The following is a 22210-nucleotide window of genomic DNA, read 5'->3' as shown; positions in this document are numbered from 1 at the left end:
CTGAAGATGTGGGCTCACTGTGACAGCCTGAGAGCCAGGGCAGGAGGTTCTCTATCCCCGTCCTTCCCCCCATTCTGCATCCCAGTACTCCCCCTTTCAGATGTACCAATGTGTGGCTTTTTCAGGTGCTCCAGTGTGCTGAGCAGAGGAACCTTTGCTGGATTATAAATGTCCTACTAGTTGTAGATTGAAGGGGATATACAAAAGGGTTGTCTCACTCTGCCATGATTTTGATTCACTCCAACAACACAAATCTATTAGCTTACAATTCTGTAATTCAGAAGTTCAGTGGGCTTAGCTGGTATTTCTGCTTCAAGTCACAGAAGGCTGAAAATGAAAGTGTTGGTAAGGTTGGGCTCTAGGGGAGAATCTGTTTGAAGCCTCGTTCAAGTTGTTGGCAGTTAGTTCCATGTTGCTGTGGGACTGAGGTTCCGGTTACTTTCTGGCTCTGGGCTAGGGGTCATTTGCAGCTTTTACAGGTCATTACCATTCTCTGGCCCACAGAACCCTCCATCTTCAAAGCCAGCAGCAGGGGGCTCATGCTTCAAATGTCTCCTGTGTCTTCTTCCACTACATCTCTCTGACTAGCTGACTGACTCTTCTGCCCTCCTCTTTTGAGTTTAAAGGCTTACGCAATACGGCTCATCTGGGTTATCTTCCATTTAAGGTCAACTGGTTAGCAACCTTAATTTTATCTATAAAGTCACATATCATATTTACAGGTATAACACCAGGGTATGATGGTCACAAAGGCCGAAATTCTGCTTACCACAGCTTTAGAATAGGAAGGGAAAGACCTAGAAGACCTCAGGCTAATGACAGAATTTTACACTAATGGCTACTAAGAATAGAGAACAAGTGACACGGATGAGATCCTATGTACAACTGATACTGGTAACCTTCCATATTTATATTCTTAAAAGCAACTTTTTGAAAAACATTGTACTCTAGTCATCATTAACAACACGTCAAAGTTAAGATATAAGATTTCAATTTGCTTTATCCAAACTTTAAAGAGAAGAAATTTGTTTTTATTAGTGAAAACGTTTTCCCTTTATTTCCTAAATTGCATGATTAATGGAGGCTTATTGTAGGAAATTTGAAAAGTATAGGAAGTTTGAAGAAGCAGGAAAAAAATCATCCTAACTTTGTTACCCAGAAACAACCACTTCTTAGGAAATTTGTTATTATATATTCTTTATTCTTTTTTTTCTCTTCCTGTTCTTCCCCCCAGAATCTGTGTTTTAAACATTCTGAAGATGTGCGGGAGAGGGCCTGGTCAAGAGAATATTATGACATCTTGGAAGACCCAGTGTTTCACAGAGGTACTCAAAGGAGGAGGGAGAGGTTTTGTTAGTGCACATTCACAGGTTGCTGGTGAGTTGACCTATAAATGAATTTGCGTGGGCCACCGTTAGTGACAAGTACCTTTATGTGTTTTTATCTGACAGAATGTTATCTTTACTGATATCTTTCCATGAAAAATTAAAAGTAAAATGGAGACTCAGTCTTTACATTGAAACTTTATGCTAGATTACGGTTTCTAGGAGACAGACGACATCACTGAAGTCTTAGTTATAAAGTTTACATTAAAGAATCTTGCAGTGTGAGAATGTAGTTTCAATGCTGTGATGTAAAGAGTGAAAGAAATGTGGCTGACAGTGAAATAGGAACAATCACGCTGACTATGGATAGAATTGATAGAAGCAATTTTTTTTCCTAGAAATACATTCCATATCAATAAATAGTAATTAGGTACTCCATTAAATCAAATGGCTTGTACTTTAAAAACAGAAAAATATTCAGTTTTAAAATTCTATTAAATATATATATGTAAAATTAATTATTACATCCCAGTCATTTTTTTGAAGTCTTAATATTTGAATTTCAAAACATTTTTTTTCAACATCTTCCAACTTCAGAAAAGGCCAGGTACTAGAATAACGACACGCATACAGTATTGTGTATTAAGGATTTGAGGACACTTTTATTTATATTGTTACATTACAGCCCAACAACAACCCCGTGATGCAGACAAGATGAGGCCCTGTTTTACTAATGAGGAAATTGAGTTTCAGAGCTGAGTCATGGAATTAGAACAAGAGCCCATGTCATGAGATACCAAGTGTATGGGACACATCTATCTCTAAGTTCAAATTTAGTCCTGCTGCCACTATAGGATTAAAAATACTTCAGGTTTTGGTGAGGTGGCAAGAGTAATATATGGTTTCTGATTCTCTTTTGTACCAGGTTATTGCGTGGAAGGTCTTTGCTCAAAAATAGCCCTGCACTCTCCCTCACTTTCCTCCTTGCCCCTCGGCCATACTTATCCTCATCTTCTACAGTAAGGCCCACTGTGACAGGTCTGTCCTGAGAGTGTAGGAGAGGATGGCAGTTACCTGACTGCCCTGCCTCTCACTGAGCAGGTACATTTAATTTAGGGGGATCCAAGTAGAAATATATTCCCAATTTTGGTACCATCCTTAATCTCCCCAAAAAGGAATCTCAGAGTCATGCCCTATTTCTCTTTAACCTCTAATCAGTCACCAAGACATTGTTTTCTTATCTTTGTAGTATCTCCAGTGGGGCTCCTGTACTGTGTATTTTTATTGCTGCTGTCTTAAATTAAGATCTAATGTTCTTTTGCCTAGAATATTGCAAAAACAAGTGGTCTCTCCTCTCTCTAATCTATCACTCATATTGCCGTGATTTGTTTTTCTCTCTCTAACCATCTGACATTGTCTTCCTAATGAAGACCTTTGAATGGTTCCCACTCTCTAGAGGAAAATGGCCAAGTGAACTCTCACATTCTAGCCCCAAATTACCCCATTCCAGCTCTTGCCATTTCCCCCCAGACACAGCATGGATTTTACATCTCTGTGTCTTGGCTAGCAAATATACGTCAGTGTTCCCTTATCTGTCAAACCTGAGTCTTCTAGGCATTTCATTCATATCTATGTATTTCCCTCTCTAAACTCTATGAATATTTTTGATTCTTCTAGAATAAGCTTCGCCTTTATTGGCAAGTGCCATTTGGAACATGAAAATGAAGATAAAAGAACATAGAAGGTTACAGTATAAGGGATGAGACCATGGAATAAATCCCATCATGCCCTTGAAGGCCAGACTCACCCTGCTTAACAGGCAGTGTACAGCACTTAAAACATAGAATGTTTTTAACAGTTCAGCTTTTTAAATTTTTCTTTACTTTCATAGAAGTAGAAATACATGTGAATTCTATTATCTGAATAGGTGTTCAGGCAGAGAAAAAAATAATAACTATTTTCCTTGTTTTGGACATTTTAAACTGATACAGCGTGTACATTATTTAAATTTTGTTAAATGTAGGAAGGCATTTCTTAAAATGATGTTGGGTGAATTTAGGAATGAATTACTTTTCAGCATACTATTCCCAAAAGAAACCAATTTTTAAGCAGCATTTTGAGTCTGATTTTGATTTTGTGATAAAGCAGAACACTTATACCTTGATTTTTTGAAAAACTGAGCTATAATTATTTCATATTTTAAGATTATATTTTAAATTTGAGTATTTAAAAGACCTTGGTTGCACTGATTATTTCTCAGAATTAAATTACACCCAATTTAAATGTAGATCTTTTAGAAATTATAAACACTTGTATACTAATATTAGAAGCAAACTAACCATCTGTACAACTAACTGAGTGCCATAAGGCGTGATGTCTAACTTTGGATATGGCTCATTAAAGAAGTGTTCAAATGCTAACACAGTTTCATATTCTCTTGAGCCAGCAGTGAAATAGATACTGAAATAGACATTGAAAGATAACTGTTTAAGAATAAAACCATCTAAATGTGGAGGACTTGTTTTTGTTTTCTCTCCTAAGTTCCTAATGCAAGTTTCCACAGATTCCACTATCTCATTTTGACATGTAAACTGAAACTGACAGGAGGTAGGAGTGAGATCTTAGAACTAGTTCTCACTTGTGCATTCATACATTTGATATTGATCTTCCTAAGGCGACCAACCTTGATGCCTGAGAAAAAAGAAAAATATACTTTGAGATATAGGCCAGTAGAATAATGAGTAGGAGATTTCTGGGAAATTTCCTACCCAGTTTAATATTTTTATGCTTTTTAAAAATGTTTATAAATATGCTCTGTAGAGAAGTTTGATAGCATACTCAGGAGACAATAATAAAGTCTTCCAAATTAACCCTTATAGAATAGGGCAGTGCATATCTAATTTTCAAAATTTTTCCCAAATTTAAATAATTCAGTAGTCTTTCGTTGAGACTCACGTATATAGCAATATGTTAAATATTTAGAATTCATGATTTGAGGTATAAAATCAAACCACTTACTTGAAATTTAGATGATCAATTAGCACATATCCATCTATAGAAACAAAAGTCACAATTACTAATTTGAAAGTTATAGAGATAATGCTTTGAGATTTTTTAAAACAGTGAAATTTTATGGACGGTAAGTCAATAACTTACATTTGCCTTTAGAATTGCGACAGATCAACAGATTTTCTTCAGTGATATCAATGACTTCCAGTTCTTCTCCAGGAGTTATTGGCAAATCAAATATTCCATTTCTTGAATTACTGGAACATGCCACTGCTGTGTTGATGACAGTAATCTCTTTGTCATACTGAAATGAGAAATGACTACTAATCAGACTATGCATAGGTTTTACCTTTTCATTATAACAAAATTAATGGAGGGCATAATATAGAAACCTCAATATATACTCAAGGTGCTAGATATTAATTAAATAACATCTAAGGGAACAGAAAATAATAGCAAGATATTCAGTGAAAGGAAAGTAATTTAAGGAAACAATAGTAAAATGCCACAATCTTCTATTTATTTGGTACGATCATATTTTCAAAGTGTTTTCACACCCATTATCTAAGTGTACTAGAATGAATTCTGGGGACTGAAAAGGCTATAACATGGGCATAAATTAAGTGCTGTGGACAGTATGTTAACTGTTTCAGTAATAAAATTACCACCAAACCCCAGAAAAGAGAAGTTAAAAAAAAGAAGGAAAGAGGAAAACCTCTTTGTGTAGTGCTTTAGAGTTTACGATATTCTTACGTACCTAGCATTTCTAGATGATATTCTCTACCCTTTCTCTCTGGGTGGGCTTATATATTCTTATATATAGCTATAGCACACGTATTTTAAAGTATGGTTTGGGGGCAATTCCCACTCTCCTTTTGTGGTCAAAGATAGGCATTTGTGAAAAACTGATGATAAATTCAATTTCTGACCTCACGGGAGTTTTTTCTTTGTGATAAACTAGCTGGCCTATATACATCTAGAGGTACATCAACTTCTAATGAATTGAAATCTGTTGACTGGAAAAAAATAGTTCCAGAACATATAGCTCATATTTATGGATGTCTGCTTCACAAAATTAGGGTGGCCAAACATCTCCTTTTGCTCAGGACAGTCTCTTCTTTATAGCTAATGTCTCTATTTACAAATATTTATTATTATGATTAGGTATGCCTCCTTCCATTCTCAGAAGTGTCCTGAATTTGGATGGTAAATTATAAGATCCCCTCATATCAAGTGGGATCTTATCCACAAGACAGATTTTTCTTTTGCCTCACCAAGTAATAGCTTCCTAACTGATTTCTTACCCTTTTCAGGCCATTCATTGTTCTCTGTGAATACACAGTAATTTCTTAGCATGCAAATCAGATTAGGTCACCTTCTTTTTTATAAAGTTCTAAAAACTCTTCATTGCTTTCAGGATAAGATCCACATTTCTTAGCTTGACATTCAAGGTCCTTTGTATACCATCATTCCCCATACCCCCATTTCTGTCCTTTTATTGAAGCCACATCAAGCCATATGATAATCTTGAATATACCATGTCCCTTTCATATTTCCATGCCATTGCTCATGCTATTTTCTTGGCTTAAAATACACTTTTTTTCTCTTAACCACCTTGCACAGAGACTTTTACAACTGCCATGTATAATTTACATTATGTACTTCGTATATACATACTGTATAATGTACAGTATGTACTTCGTATATACTTCTATTATAACATTTAATAAACATTTTGTCTTATGAAATGAAAATGGAAGACAGTTTTATTCATCACCTCCAATGCCTGGCACAAATGTACCCAATATTTTGTGATTTGAGCTGGATAAAAGTTATGGCATACTTCTTCTAATGGCATATCAAGGAAACCTACCACAGATAATAAGGAAAAATGGAATCATACACATATGAGGAATGGAATGTCTATCCCATATGAGACGAGACAGTCTAAATAAAGTGGGGGAGAAAAAGCACTAGATGGAATGTAGGGTCTTTTCAATAAGTAATTGTTACACTGTTGTTTCTCAACTAGTTAAATAACATCACAGTTGGCAGCTGATAATTTCATAGTACAATTTAGTAGTAATCTTAAGCAGCTTTGGTCCAAGCAGGAGTTATTAGTGATTATGAAGGATTTGTGTCTATTCCTATTTTAGTTTACTCTAAAAAGTATTTTTGGATATTTACAAAGTATCAGGTAGTCCTGTTCTGCTCTGCACATGGATATGAGGATAGATAAGGTAACCTTTGTCCTCTGTGAGCTCAGTTTCATTGATGAAAGTGTAATTCCAACAATGTTAATGTTTTGTGATAAGCTAGAGGTTTGCTTGGGTATACAGAAGAGGAATTTCTTTAACTGGCAAGTTTGGGTAAATCTTCTTGGAGAGACGATGCCTCGACTTGGTGTTGATAAAAACAAGAGCTAGCCAGATGGAGAAAAGCAACAAGGCATAGGTGGCATTTGGAACAGACCAAGTAAATGCATCTAGGAAGGAAATAGCGGGACGTGGACAGAGGTGGAAGTTCATCCAAGGACAAAACTAGGAGCAGTTTGTCGCCAAAGCACAAGGTGCAAGGTTTAGAATGGCAGAAATAAAATCAGAAAGACAAGCAAAGGTCATGACATGAAGAGCGATATGCCATGTGAAGAAGCCTAAACTTTATCCATTTGGCAATGGGGACCTTTTGAAAGATTTCAGGCAGGGTAGTGACTTGGACAAATTTTACGAGCTGGATTCACATGCCCTCTGTCACAATCCAGTGTCTGGCACGTGGGAGGTGTGCAATATGTTTCTTAAAGTAATAAATTCTTATTCTGACAGTATATGAAATCAGAAGCGAGGATCATTGGATTCCGACTAAATCATTCATTTTCATTGGAATTATGCAAAAAATGCTCTATGGACTCTCCATGAGAGGATAAGAAGTCAAGGAGCTTCAGCTGCTACTTCACTCATTCAATTATTGTTCATTTATTTGTTTCATGATTCATTCGGTCACTGAACATTATTTGACCAGTTTTATATTGGGAGCTGGGAAGCAAACTTGAGACAAAATCTCTCCTTCAAAAGGGACTCAAGTTTAGTTCCAAATGCGCATGCTCTCACACATACTGTAATACAACTGAGCCGTGTTTTAACAGATATGTGTATAATAGATTTTTTAATGGGTGCTGAGAGAGTACCTGCCTGGAGGAGTTAGTGAAGAGTGGGTAACATTGGAATAGAGCAACTGAGGAGTTTTTCCAAGCAGAGGAAATAACATACACAAAAGGCATGATAATACAGAAATGTAACAGGAATAAAAATACCAGCTTTTTAGTCAAAGATGATGTCTTACTCCCAGAGAGACAGAGGTGAAACACACTTTGAGACTCTTTAAAAACAGAAGTTTTTAGTTTTTAACATTGTTGACCATTACCTTCAGAACAGAACATACCTCAAATCTTTCTCTAAAAAGTTTTTCTCTTTCCATTCTCTTCTTTTCCAAGTTTTGCTTCTTGTTTTTGAAGAAATTTCTAGGAGATAAACTGGCAAGAAAAATGCAGGTAGGGTTAAATGTACTATAATAAAACTTAAAGTTTCCAAATCTATAAAGTCATTCTATTTCAGGATAAATTCATGTATAATTTTTGTGTGTGTGTATGATTTTATATAAATTTTGTTATGCACACACACATTTCCAATAGAGCAGATTATCCAAACAATCTTAACAGACTAAGTAAAACCACCTATTTTCCCCGACTATTAAAAAAATTTTTTTTGACAGCAAGATAATAACTTGGAATAACATCTAATTGCTTAAACAATTTAAGTTAAACAAACTTTTCGATCAAATTTAGAAGTATAATTAAAGAAAAAACTTAGGAAATACATAAATTGCCCCTTTTGCTCTCAGATTATTTAATGGAACACCATAAGAGTAAGTAAATGGCTTATATTTTGTGTTTTTTCAAGTTTTCAAACCTAACTGGGGGATCAAAAATTCCTGTGCATCAATCAAAGAACTGCCTGGTATACTGAATGATTATGAAGGATAGAATTAAGACAGTAAAGCAAGATGCCACAAAATATATGCAAAAATTTCAGGACATACAATCGGATAACCCTATAGCAGAGGCTGATTATACTTTTATTTCTCCCTTTTCCTCCCTCCTGTTCTTCTGTGAGGGTTGGTGCTGCATTTTAGTAGTTTTATGCATTGATAGAGGGAAACAGGTCATTTTCATTCAGGAGTGTCACCTGTATCTATTTCATTCTGTTCAAAATTACAGCTACTGCCATATTTCAGGCTATGACCATTTGCTTGAAGTATCATCTTCCTCTTGCCTTTCTTTCTGTGAATCCACCTGCATACTACCTTCAGCCATCTTTCTAAAATCTAATTGGTCATGTTACTCTCTTGCTTTAAAACCTTTTCTCTCTCTATTGGCTGTAAGATAGTCATATTCCTTAGTATGATACACAGGGCATTTTATAATCTGGCCACAATCTACCTTTCCAACTACCCTTTCCCATCTGCATACAAAGTTGGCATGGAACATCTTACAACGTGGGCTGTCATATCCACGCCTTTAGACCCGTCATGCCCTTCCCCAATTTCTGAAAACTTACAATCTTTGATTAATAAAGGGATAATAAAAGGATTGAACTAATATAGAAACCATCTTTTACTTATGAGAGAATTAGTTATGGTGGAAACCAAAAGGGAACTGAGAGCACATGGAAATTGATACATCAATCTACAGGAGTAACGACCGCCTCAATATACTGCATTTTCAAATTTATTCAGTTGAGAATAAAAGTAAATTATTATATATCAGTTTGTTGTAAGAAATAAAAAAGCACTTGAAAATTTTTTCCTAGAAAGACTTATGTGTAGTCATTAAAATACTAAAAAAAATTTTTCTTGGTGGGGGATGAGCAGTAAGAAATCTTGTTATTTCCTCTCTTGGAATTCTGTGGCGCCATGCTATGTGAAAGCATGAAGTTTAAGGTGGGAAGTGCTTTTCTAGTCTGTGAATACATCTTTCCAACTTGGGAAAAATAAATCACATCAAGTCTATACCCAAAGAAAATAAACTGAAGGGAAGAGTCATCATCCTGTGTCATCTTCTGAGTTTAAATATGGTATATAGACTGATACCTTATGTTTCGGGGGGTGTCCCTGTAGGACTTTTCTAGACAGGTTTCCCAGAGCAGACAGAGCACACAGTGTTCCCAGCTCAATGACTAAACAAGGATTTCCCAAAGATCTCGGTAAAACAGTGTCCCTCAGATCCTGCCCCATCTCCTACCGTGTTTCCCTGACAATAAGACCTAACTGGAAAATAAGCCCTAGCATGATTTTTCAGGATAACATCCCCTGAACATAAGCCCTAATGCGTCCTTTGGAGCAAAAATTAATATAAGACCCGGTCTTATTTTCGGGGAAACACGGTAGTAACTGAGGTGAAGACTGGCACACTGACACCTAGTAACCATCAGAGACAATAAAAATTCACCTCCCCCAACAGCCCACTGGGAACTTAAATCCCATGACCAACAAAACATTCTTGATAAAACATTCTTTTGTAATTCTAACACTAAGGTAGTAATAACTAGAATTATATTGTATTTTAGGGAAATCTGTCTTAATTACTATATGATCCCAGTCTCATCTCAAAGTTCCATTTAAGTTCAAATGGTGATATTTAAGGTCTGTCTTAATAGGGGAAACATCCTTACAGCCTGAAAAAAGACTGGAAGCTTTTCATCGTTTGGTAAGACCTGGCTTGAAATCTTTCCTCACTCCCTATCCACCAAAAGCCGGGATGATGATGATGAAAATAAATGTCTGTGGCTCTTTACATTTTCATATTCTTTGTCTCTTCTCATCCTCTCAACTGTATTGTAATTTAGGTGTTACCATTCTCATTTTGTAGATGAGGAACCTGAAAATCAAATTTACTGACTTGCCCAAGGTTACAGAGCTAATAAGAGGCATAAACTGCAACAGATAAACTGTAGTTATACCTATAGACTTACCTTTCTGATTCTTCACCTTTTTTCTCTTGTTTTCCCTTTGGTATTAAAAACTTGGGCTTCCAAGGTTTTACTTTATCTTCATCTCTGAGGAGAACAATATTTTTGAGCAAGTAAATTAAGATTGAACTAAAACACGTATGGGACCATCAGTACTTTCTGGACAATTATGTTTTACAAAAAATTATTAAAAGTCATCTAGAAATATATTTTGATAATGTAGGGCAAGGCCAGATAGCAAATATTTTAGGCTTTGCCATACCATCTCTATGGTAACCACTCTGCTATTGTAACTGGATTTACAAAAGCAAGTGGCAGCTATATTTGGCCCACAGGCCAGTTTTCTGACCCCTGATCTGGAGTGATCCAAATTTGAAATCAGAAGCAAGAGACCAATCTGCTTATAACCACCCTTTCTCTCCTTTCTGAGCCTCAGTTTCTTTTGCCTCTAAAACGTGAAAAATAATATTAACCTTCACCCTGAGAGAAAACTAATCCAACTAGTGTTTGTTTGGTATTAGTAGAAAATGATTCAGGAAGGGAAGAGGGTATTATAGAAAGAAATAGTGCTTTTTTTTTAGCGCCTATGTGTCAAATCTTATGTCGGGCATTTTAATACGCTAACTCATTTGCTTTTCACAGTAAGCATTGCAGCCATCCTTTAAAGTAGTCATCCATAAAGCTTTACAAGGGAGGAGAGAGATGATCAGTGAACTATCATGGTCACAGAAATACTGGCTTTGAACCCAGGTGCCTTTGACTCTACAGTCTATGGTCTTTTATCATACCTGCTGTTTCAAAACGTGCTTTGTACCTGGTATGACAAGGTTACCAATATGTCCATCTTTGGTATGAGCAAAACAGGATCTTACTCTATCAACCACCTGTATGTCTCTGGTGTCTGCACGTGTGAACTTCAGTAACTCTTCAGCGAGTCAATTATAACCACAAGGATATTACAGCACAGGAATTTTTGAGATTTTCAGAGACATTATGTCATCCTTCCTTCAGATTATATTCACAGGCATCCAGCTGCACAGGACCAGCACTGAAGATGCAGCTTAAGGAAGGTTTTTAAGAAGCCTTCCAGGACTTTTAAGGGATCTCCAATTCCTCTCTTTTGTCAGCATCTAGTGCCATGGGGTAGCTGACATGTAGCTCAGCAATGACTTCTTTTCTGACTGTCCAGTGGTCACGCGTTTTATCTCTCCACGTTAGGTTCCCAGAAGATGGGATCCAGACATATATTCCAATGTGGCCAATGAGCTCAGCACAGTGCTGGGCACACAGCAAGTGTTCAGAGAGAATTTGGGCACAGACATACTATTTGGAGGGAGCTAAAACTGTGAAGGCAGGGAATGGGCAAAGTGAATACCTACTTAGACATTTATTTTCTTTACTAATTCCAAAGCAATATATTCTGAGTATTTAAAAAATTGGAAGAAGTAGAAAAGAGATGAAATAAATATAATCTGGCCTTCCAAAGACATATGATTTTCCTTCTAAGCATTTTCCAAGCCCTTTTAAAAACTGAATTGAGATCATACCATCCATGCAATTTTGCATTCTGCTATTTTTCAGTGGTCAGATTGCAAGCACTTCTCCATGTCACTGGAAACTATTCAGTATATATTTAGCATATATTTAAATGGTTCTGTTGAATACTATAATATACTTAGCAAATTATTGGATATTTGGATGGTTTATAAAAAGGAGACTTTTTACAAATAACCCTAGACATTTCTGTGCATATATTTTTTCTTTCTGTTTCCCTTATTTTTTCCACTAGAACTAGTTGCTTTGAAGTGAAATTACTGAGTTAAGAAAAGGGTCTGGGCGTTTTAGATACATATTGACAAATTATTCTCTCAGAAAGAACATACCAATTTATACTCACACTAGCCATGTGAACATGATGGTCAACTCTTTGTGTCTTTGTCAACTGATTTTAGCTTTTCTAGGGATCTAGTTACACATGGAACATTTACAAAAATTAACCATATTCTAGGCATAAATCATGTCTCAGAATATGTCAAGGTATTAACAGCTACTTTATCAATGTACTAATATCAACTACATTTTCATCAACTACATTGTACAACTACAATGTACTAATATCAACTACAATAGATTAGAGAGCATGGAAACATCATCAGATATACGGAAACTTGGTATGACAGAGATGGTCTTGCAAATCAATGGGGAAAATAAAGACTATTCAATTAACCATGCGAGGACATTTGTTTCTCTGGAAGAAAATGTAGGTAGATCTTTGCTTCACTTATATACAAAAATCAGTTTCAGCAAGCTCTAAGGTTTGAGTGTAAAAGGCAAAACTAACCGTTATAGAAAAAAATGGGAGAATATATGACCTTGGGATAAATATTTCTTTAAAAGATAAAGCAATAGGGTAAATTGATAAATTCAAATACAGTAAAATTAAGAACTTTTATTCATCTGAAGACTGGAAAGGTAGTTGAAAAGGCAAACTACAAAATGGGAGGAGATATTTGCAATGCATATAACAAAAGAATAGCATCTAGAATGCATAAAAATACTCCTATCTATAAATGAGTAAGAAAAAGATCGATAACCCAATAGAAAAACAGGCAAAAGATATCAACAGGACTTTTGCAGAAGGAGAGACATGAATGGTGAATAAGCATACTTAAAGGGACTCAACACTGTTAGTAATGAACGTAATACAAATTAATACCACATGAAACAGTGTTTTATACACACTAAACTGGCAAAAATTAAGAATTCTTTCTGTGCTAAGTGTTGGTGAGAATGTGGATCAATATTCCCTTTATATTGCTGGGGAGAGTATGAATTGGTACAACCACTCTGGAAAACAAGCTGGTATCTTCTTATGAATTTGAATTCCCTATATAATTTCCATTTCTTTCCCCTTCTCGGTATATATATCTCTGAGAAAAATTCTTGCACATGTTCACAGAAGACAGGAAAGTTGTAGTAGTACTGTTTGTAAGTGCAAAAAAAATGGAACTATTGTAATAGCCACCAACCAAGAAAATGAATAAATAAATTGTGGCATATACATACAATGAATATTATAGAACAGTAAAAATGAGTGAATTACAGTGGTAAAAAAAAAAAAGGATGGATTTTATTTGAGTAAAGTTGCAGAATTCTGTGTTCAGCATATTATTTTTATAATATTCAAATCCCAAATGAAACTATATTTTATCATGTGTTTGATAACACTATTTTTGTTTTAACAGGAAATGAAACACACCATTTAGGAGAATGGTTCCCATGGGGGGGATGGCAATGAGAGAGACTAGGGGATGAGCAGAAGGTAGAGAAGTCAAGGCATTGGTTACGTTCTAGTTCTGAAGTCAAGTGATGGGTGCTGGCGAATTTGTTTTGTCATGCTTTACAACTTACATATGTTTCTTATTTTCTTTTGACTTTTACAAATATTATATAATTTACGTCGAAGAAAAAGAATTCATTCTTAACTAATTTGATATTCCAGGGCCCTCCTCCATTTTATGACAAATTACGTCTCCTGCTTGTAACACCCTCTTTCCTGATCATATGCCTTATGGTCCAACAAACTTGCCCAAATATACATTTTCCATTTATACAGTTGCCCTCTTCCCCTATGTCCTCCTGTTCTCTCTCTTCTTGATCCCCAGTCTCCACCTGTCAAAATGTTACCTATCTTTCCTGCTTCAACTTGGCACAGATACTTTTCTGGAACCCTAAATAATGGAAATGGCTACCTATGCTGAGCTTCCAGATTACTTTGCACTTTCTTTTCTTTTTTTTTTTTTTTTTAGCAGGTCCTTGTTAACTGACTTAACAAATTATGTTTTGGTATGAGGCCACATGCTATAGATTGGAAAGTCACAGTCCCTACCTCAGGGAGTTCCCACCTAGAGGAGGAGACAGGCAAGAAGCAAGACCAGTACAACTATGAGGAAAATGTTCAGATAAAAATGGGTACTTAACCCAGATAGATAAGGTCAGAGAGGGTCTCCTGAGGAAAGTAAAATCTGAATTCAGTTTTCAATAATGAGGGCTAAAATAGATAACCAGGCAAAAAGTATGACAAAGTACTACACCTAGAACCATTGTTTTCCTAATCATCTACTTCCAACCATCTACTCTAAAATGATGATCGGCCCCCTTCCAATACACACACCGTATGCCCACTCTCTTTCAAAATATCCAAACATCCAAATTCCAATGTGAAATTATGACTTATTTTTTCTTATCTGTCTCCAATCAGGCAGGAATAGAAATTATATCTGTTTTCATTGTTGTATATCCAACAACACCTAACACAGTGCCTGGCACATAGTACATGCTCAGAAACATTCGTTGAATGGATCAGTGAAGCTGGAACAAATGAGAAGCGTTTGAAATGCTGGACAGCTTGTTGAGTTCAAAGAACTCCAAGTAGTATATAGTATGGATGGAACATAGGAATGGTGGGTGAGTGGGGAGTACAGGTGAGGCTGAGAATTTGCTAGGGGTTGGGTCATTAATATATTTTATGTCTTCCTAAGCAGTTTGGATTTCATTCTGAGAGTGATGGACAATGACTAAATGTTTTTTTAAGTTAATGGGTGGTTGGATTTGTGACATGATCACATTTGCACTTTAGAAAGTTTGGAGAATAATCTGAAGAGATGAAATGGCTGTTTGGGAAGTGTTAATAATCTACCTAAGAAACAATGAGGGCCTGCATTGTGGATGTGCAGTAGGGATGGGGAAATGGGAATGTTTTGAGAGTTATTGGAACAGACGAGGGTGCAGGGCAGGAGAGGAGGCAGAGTTAAGGACAATGCTTAGGGTTTTGCTTTGGGCAACTGTGTGTTTATTGAAACAATTGCCAATATAGAGATTAGAAGAAAGAGACCATATTTGAATGGGGAGGGTTGAGATTAGGAATTATTATGGAATTCTGAGTTTCAAATAGAATTATTCAGCAGGATTACTAAGGTGGAGGAGATCTGACCTCAAATGTAAATTTTTATATCATTACCACAATGATTATAATTAAAGCCTTAGATGTGGATGAGATCATTCAGGAATGTAATAAGAATAGAACCGAAATAGGAAATCTGAGAAACACATACTTTTTAAAGAGATGAATGGTAGAGTTAGAACTCACACACACGCACACAAAACCAAAATCAAATAGAAGCAACAGCCAAAGGTGAGGAATAAAAAATAGCGATAACATGGAAACCTGGGCAAAAGTTAATTTTTTTTTTCCTTTGAAGGATGGCATGTTTTCCCCGAAAATAAGACTTAGCCGGACCATCAACTCTAATGCGTCTTTTGGAGTAAAAATTTATTATAAATGACCAGGTCTTATTTTATTATTGTATTGTATTGTATTGTATTGTATTGTATTGTATTGTATTGTATTGTATTGTATTGTATTCTATTCTATTCTATTCTATTCTATTCTATTCTATTCTATTCTATTCTACCCGGTCTTATATTAAAATAGGAACCAGGTCTTATATTAATTTTTGCTCCAAAAGACACATTAGAGCTGAAGGTCCGGCTAGGTCTTATTTTCGGGGAAACATGGTAGTCAACAGTTTAAGATATTATAGAGAAGCTAAGAAAGATAAAGTCTTAAAGGTATCCACTGGATTTAACCAAGAAGTTGTTAGTGACCTTACCAAAAATCAGTTCACTGGTATGAAAGGAACAGAAGTCCAAGGGCAGTGAGCTTGGAATGAACAGAAGAGACCTTTATTTTTAGCCATTTTATTGAGAGGGAAAGGGCTGAAAGGTAGCTAGAGAAGGGAACCAAGTTTTGGGGATGCTTTCTTTTTTGATAGAGTACAGTTATTTAGTCTTTGAGAACAGAGCCTCTGTCAGTGCTTGCTATTTTCCATGTTGTCTTATACATAGGAGGTTATTAAATAAGTGTTTATTGTGTTGAAATAAGTTTCAAATCTCTAGATTCAAAGATAAGAAACAGATTCTAAAGCTTCAGTAACTTTTAAATCACCTACCACTGTTAGATCATCTATGTTATTCATTGTTTTCCCTTTTTAGTCAGGGGAATATCACAAGGTGACTTTTCATCCAGTATCTAAAAATCTGAAGATGGCCCTCTGACCATATTTAAAAATAAAAAGCACACACCAGGAAATGAGTTAAATAGCAGGGATGACCAATAAGGTAAATTGACTTACTGTGCTTCTTTTTCATTTATGTTCACATCATCATGGATAATAACTTCCCGAGACCTAAATTCTAGGGGCAAGATAGGATCAAAATAGTCCAGTATTAGATATGATTTGTACAATCGCTGGCTCCTCAAATTGTACACAATTATCCAGGTGCATGCCCAAGCCTGTTTTATCAAAATCTGATCATAAAATACAGATAGGCTGAAAAGATCAAAGAACAAAAAGTCCTTCATTTGGAAAGAAATTCAACTGAGGGATTAAAAAAATTGATGTCCAAATATCTTAAACACACATACATGTATTTATTTCAATTTGATTTCATGCAGATTGTCAGAAATATGAGTTGGTGAAAGAATCATTTTTTAGACTAAGTTTCTATCATCCTAGAACTACACAAAGATATCATACTGCTAGAATACTGAGAGTGTTTTTCCTAATTCCTAGGGAAAATAAAGTTTAATAGAATATTAATGTTGATTTTTTCCCCTGATTTTTATTTTAAATGATTGGCAAACTTTAAACGATTGGTAATCTTGCATAAAATTGACTCTGACTTAGTATATGATCATAATTAGACATGTTCAGTTTAGGATATTCACAGTCCTTGGTGCTCTACATAGAATTCTATAATGTTCAAGTGATTCACCACCTGAATGAGTTTGAGACCTGGCATAATTATTCATAACTCATATTCTGTTATTCATAAATTTGGATGGGGGCACAATGCATACCTATTCTAAGTTGGCTTTTTTTAAAAAAAAAAACACAGACCAAAGATATTTTGGGAAGCCTGTAATTTTACCAGGTTTATATAATCTTTGTTGATTATTTAGTTCAGCATTATTTAGTTCATGTTTGTGGAATATACTATACATTTGAATTGCCAAGTCAGAGTGAAATCAAAGTAGCCACCATGGTTAGAGATCATAAACAAAAACCAACAAAGAACAAAACACATGGCCCTTTTTTATAGACAGAGTCAACTTACTGGAGTGCTGAGAGCATACTATGTATCATCCATTGTGCTAATTTGTGCACTATCGTTTTTATAGCACAGCAAACAATACATTGTCCAATGACCCACCCTTGATTCAGTTAGTATGTGTACTGCGGCATGGTCGTGTTCAAATTATGTCTTAATGAGGGTGGTATGGCTGTCAAATCCTTCAAGAGGCTGTGTGATCTAATGTCGAATGCACGAGCCTCATTAATCAGAGAGACGTGAGTACAAATCCCAGGTCACTAAAGTATAGATGTGGGGCCTGGAGCCTCTCCCTAAAAAGGGATGATAACATCTATGTCTCTGGGATTTAAGAGGCCTGCTCTATGGTAGGCCTTGAGAAAAGTTACTCATCTTCCCAAAACTCAGTAATACTATTGTGTAAAATTGCTTCTTTGATTTTGATGTATACTTCCACATTAAATGTGGAGTCCAGGAAGGACTACTACTGCTCTTTCCCTTCCCTTAATATGCCAATGCTGAGTAGTTTTGTGCCAGTAGGAACTAAATGTCACTTACCTAAATCAGGCAGCGAAATGGAAAATGCACTGTTGATTGACAAAAGATGTAAAAGGTTAAGGGGGGAAAAAGCCGTATTCAGAAGAATGGATTGATGACTAGGTTTCTTGATACAGATGCTTCTAGGCAAAGATGTGAAGCAAACCTTTCCTTGCAGCTTTGTTCTGATCACCACCTTCCTTGTAAAAATCAGCTTATTTACCCTTTGTGACCACCTATACCTGGTTTCCTAACCAGACCACCTCAGGCTCTCCGGCAGCCCTGCCCTTCTCCATCCACGAGATTCTGTTTCTCCCTTCTAACATTCCAAGATGTCAGTCAGATGCAAACAATGTGGGATAAGTATGATGAGAGAGAACAACTTTCGGGTGACACTGAATCCTGCTTATTTAATATGCATAAGCCAAAGGGATGACCTGAGGAGAGAATTCCAGGCCTGGTGGAAATGGAAGATGGTAAATTGCTAAATGGGAGAGGACATTTGGCCCAGGTAGATTGTTTGGTTCTCCTCAAATCTCACAGTTAAAGAGATCACCCGGAAGGAAGTATGGTGTGGTAGAAAAAAAAAATAATCCACGTGTGTTAAGCAATGATTTCAGTTCAGTTCTCCAGGTCTTTTGTAGACACTCACTATGGGCCAGGCTCATGTGCTGGGTATGCAAAATGATCAGAGTTCCTGTCCTGAAGCAGTTTGGGATTTAGTGAGGGAGACCAAAAGTCAATTAATACAACCCTCTCTGATAAAAACATAATCAAAGATGCCCAAAGGAGCAGCGCTTTCAGGAAACCCATCTAACCTTTAGGTAAGCCTCAGTTTCTTCATTTCTAAAATGCATCTCAGCACCTTTCTTGTAGAGTTACTTTTGTATTGGATGAGCATACCTCAGTGAATGTGCCTGGGACAGAGCTCATGCTAAATGATCCCTGCTATTAGTGCCTATAAGACCAGATTGGATGCGGTCAGGAGCGTGATGTGCAGGATGGAGTACAAGACATATATGGGCATGGAGGCAGAGGGAGCATTCTAACCTGGATCCAATTGTGTTTTTCCTTTAAATTTTTTTTCCAATTCTAGTTGACATTCAATATTATTTTATAGTAATTTCAGGCGTACAGCATAGTGGATAGACGTTTATGTAATTTACAAAGTGATCCCCTGATTAGTACCCACCTGGCACTATACAGAGTTATTCCAATATTACTGACTGTATTTCCTATGCTGTATTTTACATCCTCGTGGATCCACTTTTTAAGGGACTGTAAGTATCAAGCTAATAATTTTTGTCAGAGGCATCTAACCTGCTAAGGCCAGGATCTGCCTTTACGTCTCACTGACCACCGGAGCTAAACTAAACTCCTTCTTCTTCCATGGTCAGGACTGCAATTTATAAACCCCATATTCTGTTGGCTCTCTTGGTAATCTATAATCAACAGACAATTAGACTTAAAATCACATGACTTTGAGGTTTTATGATTGAAAAGAACTTCAAGGTGGAATAACATATAGTAATTCCACGTTAGTATATGTAATGACCTTGGGCAAATTATTTTACCATCCCCTGTCATCATAAAATACAGATCTATGTGTATGTCTTTATGACTCTATTGATAGATGAGGGAGAGAAGTACCTCCAGAGACTGCTGAGACTTTCATTGTAGGCAAGAGGAAATCTGGGCTGATGGGTGCAAAAGGGAAGTGATTTGCCCACGTTTACACATTGAATAAACAGAAGAGCTGAAACTAGAAGCCAAAATCTAGGCCTCCCATCTCTTTGTTATACCAGTGAAAGTGTAACCTTCCTAAACATTGGTAATTAGCCAGCTTGATCATGGAGGGTCCTTCCAGGTCTAACTTTGAGATACACGGACCATTCAGCTGAAAAGTTCATCTCCCCTCTCCACACATTTCCTTTCTCAAGAGAGGCAAATTAGAATACGGAAGTGTAGATAAATAAAACCACTGGAACTTGTAGGGATAAAAAGCATAAAAGGACATAATAACGTAATGCTTAGTGATAACATCAGGCATATACGCCAAGGATGATGAGAAAAGTTTCCATTCTGGACTTTGCTTGATTAAGACTTTCTTTCTACGCTTCTTTGCAATCTTTCCTCATCAGTTTTTTCAAAAGGGACTTTGTCACTTTTTCATTAGTGTCTGGGGGTGTGGTTCACTCAAAAATTGGCAAGAAGGAGGTGGGTAATAACCAAGGCCTTTGGTTTAGTTTCTGATCTCCCCTTCACTGTTTCTGAGAATAGGGTGGAGAACATAAAGCTGCGTAAAAGGGACTTTTTACCTTAGATTTTCTTTCGACTTCGTTTTCTTCATCTGAAATCTGTCCTTTTCTTTCTTGAAGAATTTCTGCATTCTTCTAAATGCTTCTTTTCCATCGAAACTAAGGAATCAGAGGATATAAAGATGGCATTTGAGAGAGGACTAGAGATGGAAGGCTGTGGTAAAAAGGACCAGAGGCTTCAGTCTCATGTCCGAAACACCCCACTCAAGCAAGAGCAGGGAAATGCCTTGTCAACTTCTGTGCTCTACTTCTTTGTTTTTAGGTCTATATGAAGTAGCACTTAACCAGACTGCCACAAAGGGAATTGTGATATTTCAACAAAAACTTTCATCTATTCCAAATGGTCTCTATTCTGCAGCGTTTATGGAGCAGTCTTCCTTTTAGAGAAGATGACTCAGGGAAGCATAGTTTACAAAGTATACTAGAAATAGGAATTATTTCTAGTACACTATATAGGAATTGCTGGCTCCTGAAATTCATGTCACTGAGTTTTAATTTACGGAACGATATAATACAACAATGGTGGTACATCGACTGCCCAGTTGATGAATACAATTTTTCCAAATATGCTCTTGGGTTTTTGTGGGGGAGGGCTAGGGAGAGGGGATGATACACCCATATCATCCCACCCAGTGTGAATCCCCTTTTTTTCCTTTCAACCTTCAAATTTTTTTTTTTTTAAAGATTTTACTGGGGAAGGGGAACAGGACTTTACTGGGGAACAGTCTGTACTTCCAGGGCTTTTTTCCAAGTCAAGTTGTTGCCCTTTCAATCTTAGTTGTGGAGGGTGCCGTTCAGCTTCGAGTTGTTGTCCTTTCAGTCTTAGTTGTGGAGGGCGCAGCTTAGCTCCAGGTCCAGTTGCTGTTGCTAGTTGCAGGGGGCACAGCCCACCATCCCTTGCGGGAGTCGAACCGGCAACCTTGTGGTTGAGAGGACGCGCTCCAACCAACTGAGCCATCTGGGAGCTCAGCGGCAGCTCAGCTCAAGGTGCCGTGTTCAATCTTAGTTGCAGGGGGCTGAGCCCACCATCCCTTGCCGGACTCGAGGAATCGAGCTGGCAACCTTGTGGTTGAGAGCCCACTGGCCCATGTGGGGATCAAACCAGCAGCCTTCGGAGTTAGGAGCATGGAGCTCTAACCGCCTGAGCCACTGGGCCAGCCCTCAACATTCAAATTTTTGCTTTTCACATCTGTTTTCCTTTTTAGAATGTACCTCTAGTAACTAAACTTGACAAATAATGCCCACTCGAACAAATATTATTCTTGATAACACTGAATTTTTAGATGTTAAAGTAAGCCCAAATCCCAGTGACAGTTTTATTAACTTATAAAGACACAGGTAAGTCATAACCATTGATTTCTTCCTGGAAAAGTACTATAGAATTGAAGCAAGTTTTGTTGACATTTACTTCTTCTCACTTATTTTCTAACACAGTACCAAAATCCTCTGCTCTGGGAGATAGACATTTTCTCAAAAAAGAAAGCAATGTGATTTGAAATTTAGCATATGATTGTACACAATTACAAGAACCCTACTGATCACAATGTAGTGTTACAAAAGCTTATTTCCATTCTCTATGCAAATCCTCCCTAAAGATGGTGGGGTCAAGAATGAGAGTCACTTCTTAAATTGGTTTTCCTAGACTAACAGGAAATACCATTAACCAGGAAGCCAGGAAAGAGAAACTCACTCTATTTTTGGGTAGTTGCTCTTCGTTCTGTAGACATCTTCATACATTTCTTCACTATTTTCTTCTGAAATTAAAAAAAAAGCTATTTTCATCCATTATAATAACAGTAGTTCAGATTCATATTTAACAGAAAATTATTGGCTACCTACCAGGTGC

The 22210-nt window shown here is 36.7% G+C and overlaps 1 protein-coding gene across 1 annotated transcript in view; it reads right to left on the bottom strand.

Moving 5' to 3' along the window:
* Nucleotides 1-1962: 1962 nt before the first annotated feature.
* The window catches only part of FYB2 (FYN binding protein 2), a gene marked incomplete at its 5' end in the record, with an annotated part of 107208 nt that continues 86960 nt past the window's right edge, over nt 1963-22210 (bottom strand). Inside the window, 9 exon segments of the mRNA XM_081058040.1 lie at nt 1963-4016; nt 4344-4377; nt 4482-4638; nt 7773-7863; nt 10361-10444; nt 16552-16612; nt 18068-18096; nt 20365-20463; nt 22055-22118. Coding sequence (XP_080914166.1) covers nt 3995-4016; nt 4344-4377; nt 4482-4638; nt 7773-7863; nt 10361-10444; nt 16552-16612; nt 18068-18096; nt 20365-20463; nt 22055-22118 — 641 coding nt within the window. The 3' untranslated portion in view covers nt 1963-3994.

The sequence above is a fragment of the Rhinolophus hipposideros genome (genome assembly GCF_964194185.1).
Source record: "Rhinolophus hipposideros genome assembly, chromosome: 8".
Lineage (NCBI taxonomy): Eukaryota > Metazoa > Chordata > Mammalia > Chiroptera > Rhinolophidae > Rhinolophus > Rhinolophus hipposideros.
Note: the sequence above shows the minus strand (reverse complement) of the source record. Positions and strands in the feature narration are given on the sequence as shown.